Source organism: Typha latifolia, chromosome 10, assembly GCF_019914945.1.
Source record: "Typha latifolia isolate L0001 chromosome 10, TyphaL0001v2, whole genome shotgun sequence".
Taxonomy (NCBI): domain Eukaryota; kingdom Viridiplantae; phylum Streptophyta; class Magnoliopsida; order Poales; family Typhaceae; genus Typha; species Typha latifolia.
Window position 1 is genome coordinate 2,988,932 of NC_133095.1, and position 18,169 is coordinate 3,007,100.

The following is an 18,169-nucleotide window of genomic DNA, read 5'->3' on the forward strand; positions in this document are numbered from 1 at the left end:
AGATAATAGTTGTATTTTTAAATACAACTATGGTTGGTTTATTGTGTGAAATTATAGTTCACCTAGAACCCCAATTACATAAGGAATAACCAAAAGGGGCAAGAAAGATGCTGAACCAGAGATTTACCATTAGAATTTAATTTATCAATAAAAATGTGATAGAGATGGATCCTGTGTTTGTGATAAATAGTTTGCAGGCAAGTAATGAAATTGTATGCTTTACTTAGGCTTGATTACAAGCTCCTTTACCGAAAAATAGACTCTTACAGGCCAATATAAAAGAAGATGAACAAGTTCACCGTCACTTCATGAGCAAGTAGTGATAGTTCAACTGCAAGGCTATCCCGTCTATTTCATTTGCCTTGACAGAGTAGTCATAGGCTATGGGATTTAAATGGAAACTTTGAGTATTACTCCTCACAGAAATGATCCTTTAGATCCGTATTTCATGAGCAACTATGAATAAGTAATTTACGTTGTCAACGTAAAGCTTCCGATTAAGAATTTTAAGGTCTTATTTATACTTATGTAATTGATAAATTATGTTTTAAATAAAATTGTATTCATATTATATGTCTAGTTTTTATCTATAAGCTTTAGTGTAAATTATGAGATTTTTAATAAAGAATCTTAACTTTAATTTTATAGCATTGGCTTGTCACAGACCAAATAAGCCATTCTGATTGACTTGTCACAGAATATTATTAGGAAGAACTAACAGATATGAGAGTCGTTTTGCATGAAAGATATGATGCTTTATGGAATGAGTTTCTACTTGATGAATGTCATTTGTAATTTGCACTGAGGGAGAGCATGGCTATGTATAATGCCAATAGAAAACGAAACAAGATCTGTTGGATGAGAAGACCAATGAGACTAATGCATGCTTCTTTTAACTGAAACTCATTATTACAAATTAGGCAGATTGTGTCTGTCTCTAGCAGTTGTTGGATGAAATCGCAAGAGCCCAATAGTAGCGGAAGCAGGACCTGATGTGCATATTTGAAATTAAAACTTGAAACCTTACTAAGCTTAAAATTTGAACACTTAAGTTCTGGAGTTTGAACCACTTTTACATATCAACCTTTTTCAGTCTTATCTTTTGTTCTACGTGAATCCTCTAATTTAACCAACACGGTTTGCAATTATCCAAAACAGTTATCTGATACTGAGAGTGCTGCCTTTCTTTTTCTAACAAATGGGGTTATTGTAGATAAGATGAGACCGAAATTATTTGACTTCAGAGCTTCAGATAAGAATCTGATGCAACTATTTGTAGAATTTCAAAACCCCCACTTCCACCATAAATGTCATTGTCTTGATTGATGTCACAGGACTTAGCATAATTTCTTGCTGCAATGGATCATGTCCAACTCAGTTGTGAGGTTTAATCACACAAGGACTGAAACTTGTGACAAAAAATGTTGCTAGGGAATAGTGGAGTCATAATTTGCATTTACTGCTCAACCTTTGTCTTCTCAGGTGATCAATAAGAGTACCACTGTAAAAACTTCTTTCTATTCTTGAACTTCCCAACCCATCTCAGGCCAATTACTCTTCTCCACTTACCATTGAAACTTTTGATCGCCAATGCTGCTATTCTTTTCTATGTGTTTTCAGCTGGCATACCAATACAAGATCTTCAGTTCACCGGAAGGACAAACATTCCATTTGGACCTTTACTGAGCGATTTGATACAAGTTTGTTTGCTCAATAGATAAGAAAGAGAAAAATCAGAAACTATCTTCAAGCATGCAAGCCTTGTTGGTACAGTTCTACAATGGAATGAACAACACTTCAAAGCCTAATATGAGCCACACTATGATGGGAGTGCTGCAACCAATCAGGATCACTATATATGCGAGCCAACGGGAGTCAGCAGAAACCACCAACTGTACCGCCGTCATCAGTGATACTATCATTGCTAGGCATGCAACCACTGTGATCCTGTGACCCCAAATTAGCTGTTTGAGCTTGAATTGCACCGGATCTCTCCATGCCCAGATGAAGCAGAAGACTACGATAAGTGAGCTGCACATGGCAATAGTGTTGGAGATCACAAAAACCTTGAACGCAGGATGCCTCCCGAGGATGGCTGTACCAGAAATTTGGTTATAGCCGCCAGGCATAGTGAAGGTTGCAGCAAAGGAGACAGTGGCTATGAGTGCAGCAACCAGAGTGTATGTCTCTACACTTAATTCAAAGTAGTCATTGCTCATCGAATTCTTCTTTCGCAATAACCGTTTGCTTGCTACAGGAGGTAATTGTTGCTTCTTGCATTTCTGCGATTCTTGTTTCTTTAGTTCCTTCCAAATGAACATCTAATATGCCAATAAGTTAGTTGTCAATATGACTGGAACTAAATATGAGCAAAAAATCAAGTTAGCATGTTAGTGTGGCATTCTTTTTAAGAGAGCAAGAATGGGACTGCCAGATGTACCCAATGAAGTACCCAAGTGGTAGAGGAGGTTGGGAGTTCCAACTTCCCAGCAGCAAATTTATCTTTGTTAATCTGCTCTCTGACAGAAAAGAATGAGACTGATAGCAATCCCTATGTCTTTGAGATACTAGATCAGATATTCATAATTATGTCTTAATCAATTCCTTTCATCTTTTCCTACACACATGATTCCACATCTTCAGAATTTGGAAAGCTGCTTTGAGGAATCAGAGTGTATACTAGGATCACAGCAGGTTGACCAACCTGATATACTTCTATCTTAAGCGGTCAATTGGTTAAGTGATCTTAAAAATAGATAAAGTGGAATATTGATTCCCATCCATTGTACTTTATACATTTGGTAAAATTTGTATAATAAAGTGAGACCAATCTTTATCTCGATGCTTCTTTCGTTCATTTATTTATTTATATCAATGTGCAACAATATAAAATTTTCTTTTCTAATTTGATGTTCTAACATCTGATCAAATGAACATATAACTGACCTGTGACATAAAGATGTTTATTACCACCTTATTGGATTATCTTTCACTGTGTTGGTTTCAATGATTGCATAGACGACCAATTAATTGTGTAAATTTGACAAGTTAATATCTGACAATAATTTTTTGTTTTACCATTTCCTCTCATATGTGGACTTGGGTCCTTTTTAGTGCGAGTATGCTGTGAATTTGAAATAAATGGGTAGGGCTAAAATTTAAAGATAGATATTCCTGGCGGGATAATTACCTCATAAGTTTCCATTTCATCCAGCGACTCGATTACGCTTCGAGCTGTCTTTCCTTCGTTATTTACGATGCACGGATTAATCCTCTTGTCCCTCAACAGATGAATTGATGACTGTACTCTGGAATGCATTGCTGAGAGGTGGAGTGGAGTATTGCCTTCAGCATCAGCTTGGTTTATGATTTCTTCCGGTTCTATGTATTTCAACAAGCACTTGAGAGCGCCGACTTTCCGGTTCGTCACAGCGATATGAAGTGCATTTTGACCATTTTGGTCAACTTGCTCTGCAGTGTCTGGGCATTGCTTCAGAATCTCCTTGATTGCAGAGTTTGATCCATAAGCAGCAGCTGAATGAAGAGGAGATTGCCCATCATGGTTCTTGATATATGCCAGGAAAGGTTCTTTGTTCAGAAGCATTTCTATCATCTTAGTATTGTTCTTCTGTGCAGCATAATGAAGGGCAGTGTTGCCAGAGCTGTCAACAACTTTGATGAAGTCGCTTCTTGCCTCCAGGAGCTTCTCCACAATTTCTGCCAATATATGGAAGAACTGACAAGTATTGGTCATCAATTAATTGCCTATATTTGCATTGACAGTTTCCAAATGTGAAGATGTCCAAAATACTGAAGCTTTAATTATGTGAATCACTACTAAGGACATCAACGATGTGGACCTTGATTTTCTGTAAGCACAAGAGATCCTTCTACTTTGTTCTCATTATCTTCCTTAAATTATTATAAGTGATGGCTGGATTCACTGTGATGATAATGGAACAGAACCCTTGTGAAATGTAACAATTTCTGTTTATTATGATCTGTGTTATCAAAATCAAGATAGAGGTGCATGATTTATATATTCATTATCATTTGAGATTATTTGATGGGGGGCTTTTGCAATTTAATTATATTTAATTTTTTAATTTAGTATATAAAACTAAGTGCATATATTTTTTTATAGTTGATATATATTTTGTTATTATATAGTTCATATAATTTATATATATAGTGTGCACTAGATTTTACAAAAACCTCCTGTTTGGTGACATATATGAAGCTTATAATTTCAAGCCCATATCGGAATATAAGATACAAATTCTTCTTTATCTAGCAGCTTAACTTTAACCTTTTGGTAGTCATGGTGATTTTACATCTGTCAGTCCGTGTTATTGGCCATTAAAATGTAATTTGAGGGCCCATAAGGTATAAAATATGCGTGTATCAGCCATGGTTTCGGAAAACACGATGCCAAAAGAGCCGGCGAGAAGTTTACTTACTGATATGACCACCGAGCACAGCCTGGTGCAGAGGTGAGCCCGTTCCTGACAACGGCGGCTCCAGCTCCTCCGGCTTCTCCACCCATGGATGATTCAGGATTTCCTGGACGACGACGACCAGCCCTTCCCTTGCAGCAATGTGGAACGGCGACTCCTCCTTGAGGTTAGTTATATGCCCCACGTCAGGGTCATTCTGCAGCAACTTCATTGCAATATCGGTTCTCCGGTGAATCACCGCCTCATGCAGCGGAGTGTTCTTTAGCTTGTTGGTCATCCTTAGGGGCCCTTCCTCAGATTTGATGTCAAACGGCCAGATCGTAGCGTGGTTGATCAGCGAGGTGACAACATCGACGTGTCCGAACCTCGCCGCTAAATGCAGCGGGGTATCACCGTCGGCGTTTTTCCACAAGGCAAGGCGGTTGGTATCCTCCTTTAGGATCTCTTCGGCGAATTCCATGTGTCCTAGCTTTGCAGCAATATGTACTGCAGTGTTATCTTGTGGAGTCATGGACAGGATGATCTTTGGGTCATCTTGGAGGAGAGCTTTTAAGCTCCCGACATTCCCCAGAGTCGCTGCTTTGAGCAATGCAGGATTCATGCTTGCCAATTATAAATTAGGAGACGATTCGGATCGCTTCTCCAATCAAAACAAAGAGAGCGTCTGTGATGTGACATGAAATGAAAGGTAATGAAATATACTTGCACCACTACTATTTATCATTTAAACAGAAAAAATAAAGTCTAGTTAATTTGACAAACGTCATGCTTACCTTGTCCTCCACCCGTGGTTATCTTCTTATGAGATTGCTTAAACGGGCTAAAAATGGCTCCCCAGATTGGAATGAAGCACGGGATAAGGGTAAAACCTTCTTTCTGGCCACTATATAGAGACACAGAACGTGAATTGGTATTTTCCTTACTTGGATTCCTTGTGTTCTATTGATACCTTACCATTGTTCCCAGGATAGTACATCAGCGGCTCCACCTCATACCTAATTGCTATCTTTTCCTCTCTGCTTTAGGAGCACCTCTTGCTTCCAGAAAGAGGAACACAACTGATGCTAAAACTTCATAACCGCTGGGTGAGCTATGTATGCTCTCCTTTAAGATGTTATTTTGTTAAGAATAAAGCTTTAGCCTTGTACTTTCTCTCAGTTCACGCATACTTGTTTTCTTGTCTCATTTTTTTTTGGGTATGTGTGCTCATCTTGATATTTTCGTTTAGTGAATCAACTTATGAACTCGAAGTGTATAACAAAGTCTGAGCTTGATAAATAGAATGTGCATGACACAATGATTTATCTGTTTCACTTTAGAGACCGTGTAGAAAATCTTATGCGATCAACAACATGTTATATATATGAGACATTTTATATGCATAACTATGTGGTGATTGGCAACCCATCTAAGCAGTGCGTTAGTGTTAGGGATCGGAATTGGAATCGAGATCGGGATATGAATTGGGTGTTGGATAGAATCCTATTAGATGGGTGCATGGGCTCATTTGGAATAAGCAAAAAAAATGAGATTAAAATAAAATAAAGACTTATCTTAAAGTTTATCTCAATTTAGTTGTGGGCATTTGGTCGAAAAATTAGAATAATTATTAGATAAAAAATATAGAATAAGATAATATTTGACTGTGATGGTTAGAGTAATAAATAAAATAATTAAATTTGATCAGATTACCCATTTTCTACTGAAATAAACTCATGGCATGGGTGGGAAATTATGTGGAAACTCGATATCAGTTCCGCGGGTCAAATTGTTCAATTAAAAATAGACGTGGGGAAGAGTGTCATCCAAAGTGTATCTTCACAATCTTGGCTTGGGCGTGGATTCCATCTGCTCACTTTGTGAGCTATGGAATTAAAAACATTTGGGCGTAAATATTGGTATCACTTTTTGTTGGGCTGATGAAACATGATGAGCATGGAGCTCTCAGTGGCGGAGGTACTACGGAGCAGATCAAACAGCGGCCACAATCTGGTGGGAGTAGCTGGGCTGGAGCTGGCTTTTGGAATAGTCTGCACCGCCCTGGCTACCGCGGGAGTCAAGGATAAATGGATCTGGTGGCCACACACGTTGGGGAGCCCGAAGCCTTCCTCCATTTATAGATTCCTCAAACCAACTGAGGAGGAAGAGTGGCCGGGCTGGAGGGGGCTGTGGAAGCTAAAGGTGGCGCCGAGAGTGCAGACGTTTTGCTGGAAACTCCTATGGGGGAGACTACCTACTAAGGGAATGCTGCATGCAGTGCGAGTAGGTGGAGATGACAGGTGCAGCCTGTGCGGTCTGTTCAGAGAGACCATTGATCACCTGTTCTATGGCTGCAGATACAGCAAAGAGGTGTGGGCCAAGCTGGATAAGATGCTACCGGAGGCAGTGGAGATGTGCGACGCAGTGACCCCGGAGTGGATAACTACGGCTTGGGGGAGGAGTACAGTGAGTGACGATTACATACGGGTGCTAATAGCGACCACGTGCTAGGGTATATGGAAACAGCGCAACTGAGTGGTTTTCGGAGAGAACAGGGAGGAGACATCCGCTGTGGCGAAAACGGGGCTTGTTCATGACTAATGAATATGCGGCGGAGACGTCAAACGCTGTAACGGCGGCGGGACAAGAGCAGAGCGAGTGGAGAAGACCATCGGAAGGGCGAGTCAAACTGAACACTGATGGAGCTTTCCGCGTCCAAGCTTGCCAAGCAGGAGCGGGGGCTGTTGTCAGAGACGACAGAGGGAAGCTTATAATAGTTCGATGGGAGCCAGCACCGGCAGTGTCACCGCTATATGCAGAAGCTTGGGCGCTTCGAATGGGGCTGAGCCTTCTCCGGACAGAGCAGCCGGTGGACGTGGAGGTGGATGCAGAGGTCCTGGTGAAGATACTGAAGGAGGAAACGCCGTCTCCGTGGCAGATCGCAGGTATCATCCGCGAGTGTAAAAACCAACTGGAGAGAGTTGTGGAGTGTACTGTAGCGCACATAGGGAGAAGGTGTAACGGGGTGGCCGATTGGGCGGCGATGAGGGGATTGGGTGCAACACCCGGGTCGGATCGATCCGAGAGGGGGACCCAATCCCTCAAGAACTGTATGACTTGGGAGAAGTGGGCCTAAACCCACCGGATATGTATGCTTTGGGCCAAGTGGGCTTTAACCCACCGGAGCCAATCATCAATAGCTAAATACAGCTCATTTAATCAAAAAAAAGAAGAAGTAAATATTGGTATCACTTTTGAGCCTACTTCAAATTAGCTCACTGCTGAGCAGTCTGTTAGACGGAGGAAACAGTAAATTTAGTTAATGTAAGGATGTTAAATAAAAATTTAAAAAAAAATCTAGGTTATAAAATTTTTAAAGGCAATGTGGGAATTGAATCATAAAATAAATAAAATATAAATAGTAACTGATACAAATTCCTTAAAATTTAATTATGTTTGAGGGGTTTTAATACGTAGAAAACGATAATTTTTTGAAAGATATACAGGTATATCACATTTAGAAGAAGTATACGTGAATGAGATATTTTAGGAGGGTAGATTGTAAATAAGAGATTTAGAAGGGTATACGCTGCAAATATCACTTTTGAGTAGTATATGGGTATATATGGTCAAAGGAAGGCAGAGTAGTTTCGCTAATTCTTATCAAAGTTTTCCGAGTTAGAGACGACACAAAGAAAGATAAGGATATGGGATATTTTGAAGAGAGATCCTCTAGTAGCGCTATAAAGAAAATGAAAATATCAAAGACCCAAGGGCAAATAAGTTCTCTGTATGATAAAACACCCGAGCATTAATGCATTATTGGCTAGCTAGTATAAGCTTCTCTTCGATGAAGCAATGATCTTGAAGCATTAATAGCAAGACCTTCCGAAAACCAAAATCCTGACAAGCACGAGACACAGCAGCCACCAGCACGCAGACATGGGACAGGCCGCGGTGAAACCCCAAAACCCACAGCACCAAACAACCAAGACCATGGCCAAGGACAAAAACTAGGCCAACTGAAAAACTCTGACCAAGCACTGCAAAGACCTGAAAGGGCTCCGCTCCGCAGGATGCCGACCGGAGAGGGGGCCGACTGGAGCAACTCGGCAGACGAGAATTCTTTAGTTCACCGAAAGGACAAACGTTCCATTTGGACCTTTACTGGGCAATTTGATGCAAGTTCGTTTACTCAATAGATAAGAAAGAAAGGAAAAATAATTAAATAGAAACTCTCTCCAAGCATGCAAGCCTTGTCGATCGGTACGGTTCTACAATGGAACGTACAAAACCTCATGGCCTAATATGAGCCACACTATGACGGGAGTGCTGCAACCAATCAGGATCACGATATATGCCAACCAAAGGGAGTCAGCAGAAACCACCAAATGCACTGCCGTCATCAGTGATACTATCATTGCAAGGCATGCAACCACCGTGAGTCTGTGACCCCAAGGTAGCTGATTGAGCATGAATCGCACCGGATCTCCCCATGCCCAGATGAAGCAGAAGATGACGATAAGTGAGCTGCACATTGCAATGGTGTTGGATATCACAAAAACCTTGAATGCAGGACGCCCTCCGAGGATGGCTGTTCCGAATGATTGGTTATAGCCTCCAGGTGTAGTGAAGATCGCAGAAAAGGAGACAGTGGCTATGAGCGCAGCTACTAGAGTGTATGTTTGTACACTTAATTCAAAGTACTCGTCGCTCTTTCGCAGTGAACGTGTCCTTGCTGCAGGAGGTAATTGCTGCTTCTTGCATTTCTGCGATTCTATTTTCTTTAGTTCCTTCCAGATGAACATCTAATATGATAATAAGTTAGTTGTTGATATGACTAAAATTAAATATGAGCAAAAAGTCGAGTTAGCATGTTAGTATGGAGTACGCATTTAAGAGAGCAAGAATGGGACTGTCAGAACCCAAGTGCTAGAAGAGGCTTGGGAGTTCCAACTTCCCAGCAGCAAATTTATCTTTGTTAACCTCTGACAGAAAAGAATGAGACTGATAGACAATTTAGCAATCCTAAAGTCTTTTAGATACTAAATCAGATATTGGTAATTATATCTTAATCAATTTCTTACTTCTTTTCCTAGACACATATGATTCCACATCTTCTGAATTTGGAAAGCTACTTTGAGAAATCAAAGTGTATACTAGGATCACTGCAGGTTGACCAATACCTTAAGCGGTCAATTGGTTTAAATGATCTTAAAAATAGATAAAATGGAATATTGATACGCATTCATTGTACATTATATGTTTATCTTTATCTTGATGTTCCTTTCTTTCTTTTAAGCTATTTATATCAATGTGCAACAATATAAAATTTAGTTAAGTTTTCTAGGATCTGATCAAATGAACAGAGATCTGACCTGACATAAAAATGTTTACTACCAGCTGATAGGATTATCTTCCACTGTGTTGGTTTCAATGATTGGACAGCAAAATCGGCCAATTAACTGTGTAAAAATGACAAGTTAATATCTGACGACATTAATTTCCTCTCATATCTGTCTGGGCTTGGGTCCTTTTAGTGCGTCTAAGTTGTGGATTTGAAATAAATGGGGTAAAAATTTTCTATATAAAGATAGATATTCCTAGCGGAAGTATTACCTCATAAGTATTCATTGCAGTCAGCGATTCGATTATGCTTCGAGCTGTCTTTCCTTCATTATTTACGATGCACGGATTAATCCTCTTGTCCCTCAGCAGATAAATTGATGACTGTATTCTGGAATGCATCGCTGAGAGATGGAGTGGAGTATTGCCATCAACATCAGCTTGGTTTATGATTTCTTCCGGATATATGTATTTCAACAAGCACTTGAGAGCGCTGACTTTCCGGTTCGTAACGGCGATATGAAGTGCATTGTGGCCGTTTGGGTCAACTTGCTCTGCAGTGTCTGGGCACTGCTTCAGGATCTCCTTGATTGCCGAGTTTGATCCATAAGCAGCAGCTGAATGAAGAGGAGACTGACCCTCATGGTTCTTGATGTACGCCAAGGAAGGTTCTTTCTTCAGTAGCATTTCTACCATTTTAGCACTGCTCTTCTGTGCCGCGTAATGAAGGGCATTGTTGCCAGAGCTGTCAACAACTTTGATGAAGTCGCTTCTTGCCTCCAGGAGCTTCTCCACAATTTCTGCCAATATATGGAAGAACTGACAATAAGTATTGGTCATCCATTGATTGCCTTTCCTTAAGTTGACAGTTTCCAATTGTCAAGATATCCAAAATAATGAAGCTTTAATTATGTGAATCACTACCGAGGGCATCGACAATGTGGACCATGATTTTCTGCAAGCAAAAGGGATCCTTCTATTTTGTTCTCATATTCTTCCTTTAATTATTAGAAGTGATGGGTGGATTCACCTGAGTTCTAGGAAGAGCTTTATCTGTCCTCGCTCTTGGAGGCGAAACACTCAACAATATCTTGCAATAACAGTTGTTGAGGTTTCTTCCTCGGAAAGGAGAGCCTAAGGAGAGCTTTCGACTAGAAGCCTATGAAGAGCTGACAACGGAAGCTTTTATAGTGCTTTTAGGATGATATATAAATTCATCTTTTATTTAGCAGCTTAAGCTTTGGTAATCATGGTGATTTTACATCTGTCAGTCCGTGTTGTTGGCCATTAAAATATAATTTGAGGGCTCATAAGGTACAAAATATGTATGTATCAGCTTAAGCTTTTGGAAAACACGATGGCGAAAGAGCCGGCAAGAAATTTACTTACTAATATCACCACCGAGAACAGCCTGGTGCAGAGGTGAGCCCATTCCTGACAACCGCGGCTCCAGCTCCTCCGGCTTCTCCACCCATGGATGGTTCAGGATTTCCTGGACGACGGAGAACAGCCCTTCCCTTGCAGCAATGTGGAACGGCGATTCCTCCTTGAGGTTAGTTATATGTCCCACGTTAGGGTCATCCTGCAGCAACATCAATGCAATATCTTTTCTCCGGTTAATCACCGCCTCATGCAACGGAGTGTTCTTTAGCTTGTTGGTCATCCTTAGGGGCCCTTCCTCAGATTCGATGTCGAACGGCCAGATCGTAGCGTGGGTGATCAGCGAGGTGACAACATCGACGTGTCCGAACCTCGCCGCTAAATGCAGCGGGGTGTCATCATCGGCGTTCTTCATCACAAGGAGCGTGATATCCTCATGTAGCATCTCTTTGGCGAATTCATTGTGTCCTTGCCTTGCAGCAATATGTAGTGCAGTGTTATCTTGTGGAGTCACGGAGAGGTTGATCTTTGGGTCAGCTTGGAGGAGAACTTTTAAGCTATCGACATCCCCCTGAGTCGCTGCTTTGTGCAGTGCAGGATCCATTGCGAATTATAAATTTGTAGAGGATTTGGATGGCTTCTCCAATAAAAATAAAAATAAAAAAGAGAGCCTCTGTGATGTGACATGCAATTAAAGGTAATGAAATATACTTACACCACTACAATTTATCATTTAAGCATAAAAAAAAAGTCTAGTTAATTTGACAAATATCATGCTTACCTTGTCCTCCACCCGTAGTTATCTTCTAATGAGATTGCTTAAATGGGCTAAAGATGGCTTCCCAGATTGGAATTAAGCATGGAATAAGGGCATAGCCTTCTCTCTTGCGACTATTTAGAGAGACAGAATGTGAATTGATATGTTCCTTACTTTGATTCCATGTGTCCTTTGATACCTTACTATTGATCCCAGGATAGCATATGAGTGGCTCCACCTCATACCTAGCTGCTACTTTTCCTATGCTGCTTTAGGAGCACTTCTTGCTTACAGAAAGAGGAACAGAACTGATTCTAAATCACCATAACCCCTGGATACATAAATGTTGAAGGGTGAGCTTGGCTCTTGTTTAAATTCTTCTTTTGTTAAGAATAAAGGCTCTGCTTTCTCTCAGTTTTAGCATACTTTTTTTTATTTGTTCATGTGTGTGTGTGTATATATATATACACACAAATAATGCCAGCCCAAATTAGGCGTTGGAATTGGAACCCAATGTAGATGTCGTAGATGGTGATAAGTGACACACTTTATCCACATTGATCCGCCTTATAGTTTGTTGGCTTCTTAATGGAATATTTGGGTCCATCATCCAGACATCCACATGATCCGCTTGGCTCGCTTTTTCAACTCGCCCGAGTCTCGCCTCATTTGCTCGATTCGCCGACGCCGTCGTCCTCTCCCCTCCGCAAACTACGCGGTCCTACCTCTCTTCCCAAACTCGAGCCCTTCGCATCCACTGAAACCCTTCTCCAATCGTCTCTCTCACATCTCTTCTTCCTCCTTCCCCATCTCTCCAGCGATGGACCCCTCGGCCGCCGCGACCACCTCCGCCCCGGAGGCTGCGCAAAACCCTAGCTATAACCCTGACGCGAATCCGCCTGACGGGGTTGACTTCGCTTTGGCTACCATTCATGAGGTTCCTGGAGGATTGGGGGATTCCGAGGGTTCGACGGAATTGGGAGCGGGTAGGAAGAGGGTTGTGCCGGAAGAGATCGCGAAGGGCGTCGTGTTCTTGGAGTGCGAGTCGTCGGCGGAAGGCGGCTCCTGCGATGTTTACCTCGTTGGAACGGCCCACGTTTCTCAGGTCGTCTCGATATCCAATCCGTAGCTATTCAGGTTTCAATATTCAATTTCCCTTAAGATGGGCTCTTTTTAGTGTCACTTTTTAGTTTTCTTGCCTGAAACGAAAATATTGGTTTCTTGATCTCTTTTCTTGTCCATTGTTTTCTATCCTAATTAAAAAAATTGAATCTATTTTTAAAAAAAAGTTATTCTATCTTTGCCTGAATTGAAGTTGTTTTTCAGTTCTTGGCTTTTACCCCTGGTTTTCTGAATCTCTTTTATTCATAGTGGAAAGAAAGTCTTTTTGTTGCAATTGGTTAAGGCAATAAGTCGCTTGTTAGTTTTCTTTCTTAATTGTATGTGAAGATTGGTATGAATGAGAGGAAATGAACAGGAATTTTGAGCTTGGATCAATGTGGTATTATTCTTTAGGAGACATAAGCTACAGTATGATGAAAATTTTGTGGTGAACCAAAGTTTTCTTTTGCTTCGTGAATCTTTATTCAATTCTGTGTTTCTTTAGTAGTAAATGGTAATAATAATAATCAAGGAAGCTAGAGGATTATAGTCTTATAAATTAGGGAAATAATTTTAGCTATAGTTCACAAGATTTTTTGTATAAACTTCTGTCTTCACCGATTGCATAAATGTTTTGTGGCTTATGTTAGCAACAACCATTGTAGAACAACAATTTAATATTTTCTCTTGCCTATGTTTTTGTAGGAGTCATGTGAGGAAGTCCAGGCTGTCATCAGATACTTGAAACCGCAGGTGCTTTCCTCTTTGAAACTCATCAATCACTTCTTTGGTTGATGGATCATTCAGCAGGTTAGCTGCCTGCTTTAGAGAATCCTCCTTTATTGATGTTTTTCTTATCTTCCCAAGATATGGCTGAAAAAACTAATTCTGATTTCTGGCATGCCATTTCCCCTTTTATTCAGGTTGTTTTCTTGGAATTGTGTTCAAGCAGGGTTGCCATTTTGACCCCACAAAATCTTCATGTATGACACAACATTGTTGGTTTCTCTCAATCAAATTATCTGTCAGAGGTGTTGCTTCTAAAAGAATGTTACTTTTGAATAGCTTTATGTAATCAGAGGTATTGCTTCTCAGGTTCCTACTGTGAATGAAATGATTGACACATGGAAGAAGAAAAAGTCGAATACTTTTGGAATTCTTTACAGCTGGTTTCTCGCAAAGGCATGCTTATCTTCTTATTTGTGCAAAATAATGTTTCTTCCCTCGATCATTTGGACTGTGATGGAATTATGTTTTTCTGTTTAGGTTGCTAGTAAACTTGAGGTGCTTCCTGGTTCTGAGTTTCGTGTGGCATATGAAGAAGCAATGAGTTATGGAGCCAAAGTTATACTGGGTGATCGCCCTGTCCAAGTATGAAGCTCCGGTCTTCCTTTTGTGCCTAATTATGTGATGGGTCCTTTCCTGCATATTGCCGTTTTGCATTATATGAATGACACTGCTTTGACAAGCAACTATTGGCTGGTGCTACCTGTTGATGTTCTTCTTATGGTTTTGCTTCTATTTCTCATAATTCTCATTTAGCTGTAAGAATTGCCCAACCTTAAATTGCTTGAGAAAGGTACCATGCATTTTATACTTTTAACAGTGATGGTTGTTGTGCAAGGTCTAGCTGGCCAGTCACATGCAAGCATTTATCATTTTTTTCTCCTTGTGGCCTAATGGCCATTCAAGGTGCTCATGGTTCAGTTCCAATAGTCAAGTATGTATCTATAACAGTGGATATGAAACTCAATATATATATATATATATATATATATATATATATATATATATATATTATTATCCTAGTTTGTATTGTTTTCCTAAATGATGAATTCATTGTTTTGAATTGGTAGTGTCATAACTGAGTGTCTGATCTTGACCTATAAATCTGGGTTCTCCTGATATTGACTTGTTCCCTGCAACTGAAGATTTGCTAATGCAATATTTGTTGTGCTGTTTTGGCTTGTGATATGCATCGAGAAGCTGCACATTAGCTTAAATATGGTCTAATTGATTCTTCTTTCTTCTTAGATCACCCTAAGGAGAACTTGGGGGAAGATGACACTCTGGCATAGGGCAAAATTTCTCTACTATATACTGTTTCAAACCATCTTTTTACCGAGCCCTGAAGATCTTAACAAAATGGTAAGTTATGCTGCCAATGTGTTTGTTTCTCTATACATTTTCCTTATTATGCGTGTAGTGATGCTCTTTGAATTGACTTTGAGAATAGCAATTTATGTTGCCTTGCAATATACCATCACCTGGAATTGAAGTTGGACTTGTTTGCACATCTCTTTCTTACTGCCCTACCCTTTTGCTTGCTTAGATTTTTGATGTGATTTTTGTGGAAAGGGGCACTTCAAATGGCAAAGGGTGCCCAACTTTTACTGACATGGGCTCAAAGGCGGTGCGATGTAGGGTAATAGGTGTAGCAGAACCTATAAAATCCATGAAAATGTTTCATATTAGATAGCATTGCAGGTTCGAGCACCATATTGGTGGTATTTGCATCAAACAAGTCCCAGGTTATCCTATGACAGAAAAGAATTTTCCCTGTTAGAAAGTAAAAACAGTCATGAATGGTTTCAAGTTTTTCTAAATACTAGTGTACTACATCTTTGATATTGTAGTGCTGATTTACTATGTTTATATTCTTTCTGCATTTCCATACAATTATGATTGCTTGTGCTTATTGCAGTTGAAGGAAATGAATGATGTTGACATGCTAACACTTGTGATTCAAGAGATGAGCAAGGCATTTCCAACTTTGATGGAGACACTTCTGCATGAACGTGATATGTCAGTTCATTCTAACTTTTGTTGCTGCCATCTGTTAGTTCTTGCTATAGCTTGCTCTGTAAAATAAAGGGTATCTCTTGAATGGGAACTTTATATAGCTATCTATGTAGATTTGCTTCATATAGCTATTCCTAGTATTTGATTCACAATTTCCATTTGTTCGCTTGCACTCCAATAGATGCAAGAAATAACATATTTCGTATTATCTTAATATAGGTGAATTAAAAAGAGAGTGCATATAGATCCTTGGAGTCTTTCACTGTTGTTTCTCAAGACCTGATGGATTGCCATATGCTTAATTGCTTATCATATCGTATCATACCCGTATCCCATAACTGTCCTAAATATGTAGTCACGTAGCTTCTCCTTTCGATAACAACAAGATGATCATTACTACTAATTTTTATTTATTTTTCTATGCAGTCTCTATGATAGGTTGATCTAGATTAGAAGCTTGACTATTTTAAGTCATACAAAACTTCCAAGTAGATGATGTGAAACCTCTATGTGCAAGTCCAGCTCTGCAACTCCTAGGAAGCTGCATTAAAAGTTGAGATTATAATATCTAGAAGACTGGAACATCAACCGCACCCACAATCAGCATGGATGAGCATACTGTCCTTTAAATAGCTTGAATTTGACATACACAATATGCGTAAAAGGAAAGTGGTTTACTTGACCCTGACATCCATTTGTAAAGAAGCCAGCCCAAGTCTTCAAAGAAACGTGTGAATATTAATTACTTGAAGCTGATATTTGTTGGACATGGCTGTGACACTCCTAATGGAGTGTCCGTGCTTTGCACATAGAATTCTTTGCAACCTCTTCTGATAATATGTAAGAATTCAATTGGGAGAAAGGACACAAGGTATAATGAGTCCCTATGTCACCTTGACATGCGTACACCCCATACAAACTTTGCTAGCTTGTTATCTGTTATGTGTTGTATCTAGAAACTGGTGGCATCCTACAGTCAGAACGTGGAAAACAAATTACCTTTCTTATATTTTTACTTGTTTATGCAGGTACATGTCATCTAAATTGTTGAAAGTTGCTAATAATCATTCTTCAGTGGTTGCTGTTGTTGGAAAAGGGCATTTAGCAGGAATTAAGAAACATTGGAAGCAGCCTATCGAGGTTAGCAGCATTTTCATATTGGACTTGAAGTAATTTTTTGTGTTTATCATATTTTTCAAATTCCAGATGTCCTCTGCTGATTAAGGTCTTCATAAGATACTTTAAAGATATCTTCTGGTCTGAACTATCTCAAGTTTCGTGGAGCTTGAGATCAGATTGTTTTCAACATGCAGCATGATCTCAGTTTTTAAATTAATTTTGTGATAGATCTATTTTTGAAATATTTAAAATAAGGCACTATCTTATGTACCATCTTCCAGTGGGATCTTCTCTTGGACATTTTTCTGGTAAATTTACTTTTGCATTTTGTTATACATTGAACTTATAAGATTATGCATGCTCTTGTGCGTTGCCAAACCATTAATTTTATCAGGCATCACATGAATTTGCAAACAAAGAGAATCATTTGGAATGTGTATTCTAGGTTCCCCTATTAAGAAATTCTTCTGAGCTTCTACGTCGTGCATTCCATAGTACTAGGGTTAAGAATAGAAAAGTGAGGGGGGGAGGGGGGCACCGCACCCTAATTCTATCTTTAGTGTGGATTAGTGCATACTGATCATGAGAGCACAAGAATTTCTTCAGAAATTTTTTTTAGTACTTGAAAGGGATTGAAAAGAAAAATACCTAACTATTTGGTTTTGCAAAGCTACATATTTTCATTTTTAGGAAAGGGAGAGAAGGCATATCTAGTTGGTCGTTATTTTATTCTTATTTGTCGATAGCTGCATGATATATATATTCTTCCTGTTTCCTCGTTGCAGGTAAAGCATTTACTGGAAATTCCCGCCAAAAGCCCTGGAATTTTTAGGATGAAAACCCTAGCATCTGCTGGTATCGCTGTGACCGGCATTGCTGTTGCTTCTGGGCTTTATTTCTGGGGAAAGAAATAATTTTTAAGATGCTTGATAAGTTATTGTTATGGTACTGCACATTAATACCCTAAAGTCGGTAATAATAACTGTGTTGTCCCTACATTCTAATTCAGATGCTATGCTTTCTAAAAGAATAGTTGGAGCACTCTGTTTAGTTTTGAGGAGCTCATTGTTCTGTTCACTGGCACCTCACCATGACCTTCCTAGCTCTCCGAAGAGATCTTTCGTCAGAAGATCAATGGCAGGACTCGGTTAATTGCAAGAATGTTGACTGGGATGCTAATGCACTTGTCTGAAATGTTTTCCGATATGCTAAAACGAATATAAAAGTT

At 39.7% G+C, this 18,169-nt stretch overlaps 3 protein-coding genes across 3 annotated transcripts; 1 reads left to right on the forward strand and 2 right to left on the reverse strand.

Annotated features, from left to right (window-relative positions):
- Window positions 1–1,221: 1,221 nt before the first annotated feature.
- On the reverse strand, window positions 1,222–5,315 carry LOC140796622 (uncharacterized). The gene is made up of 4 exons (XM_073149692.1): window positions 5,231–5,315; window positions 4,461–5,121; window positions 3,191–3,717; window positions 1,222–2,321 (listed from the first exon to the last, which is right to left on the reverse strand). The coding sequence occupies exons 2-4, from the start codon at window positions 5,056–5,058 to the stop codon at window positions 1,776–1,778; spliced, it is 1,671 nt and encodes a 556-aa protein (XP_073005793.1). The 5' UTR covers window positions 5,059–5,121; window positions 5,231–5,315; the 3' UTR covers window positions 1,222–1,775.
- Window positions 5,316–8,565: 3,250 nt separating this feature from the next.
- On the reverse strand, window positions 8,566–11,766 carry LOC140796449 (uncharacterized). The gene is made up of 3 exons (XM_073149486.1): window positions 11,172–11,766; window positions 10,056–10,582; window positions 8,566–9,244 (listed from the first exon to the last, which is right to left on the reverse strand). Exons 1-3 carry the CDS (start codon window positions 11,764–11,766, stop codon window positions 8,711–8,713), a joined length of 1,656 nt encoding a protein of 551 aa, XP_073005587.1. The 3' UTR covers window positions 8,566–8,710.
- A 521-nt stretch (window positions 11,767–12,287) lies between these two features.
- Window positions 12,288–18,018, forward strand: LOC140796876 (uncharacterized). The gene is made up of 9 exons (XM_073150037.1): window positions 12,288–13,024; window positions 13,726–13,773; window positions 13,944–14,003; window positions 14,116–14,202; window positions 14,287–14,391; window positions 15,055–15,168; window positions 15,725–15,825; window positions 16,851–16,962; window positions 17,727–18,018. Exons 1-9 carry the CDS (start codon window positions 12,542–12,544, stop codon window positions 17,853–17,855), a joined length of 1,239 nt encoding a protein of 412 aa, XP_073006138.1. The 5' UTR covers window positions 12,288–12,541; the 3' UTR covers window positions 17,856–18,018.
- The last annotated feature ends 151 nt before the right edge of the window (window positions 18,019–18,169 follow it).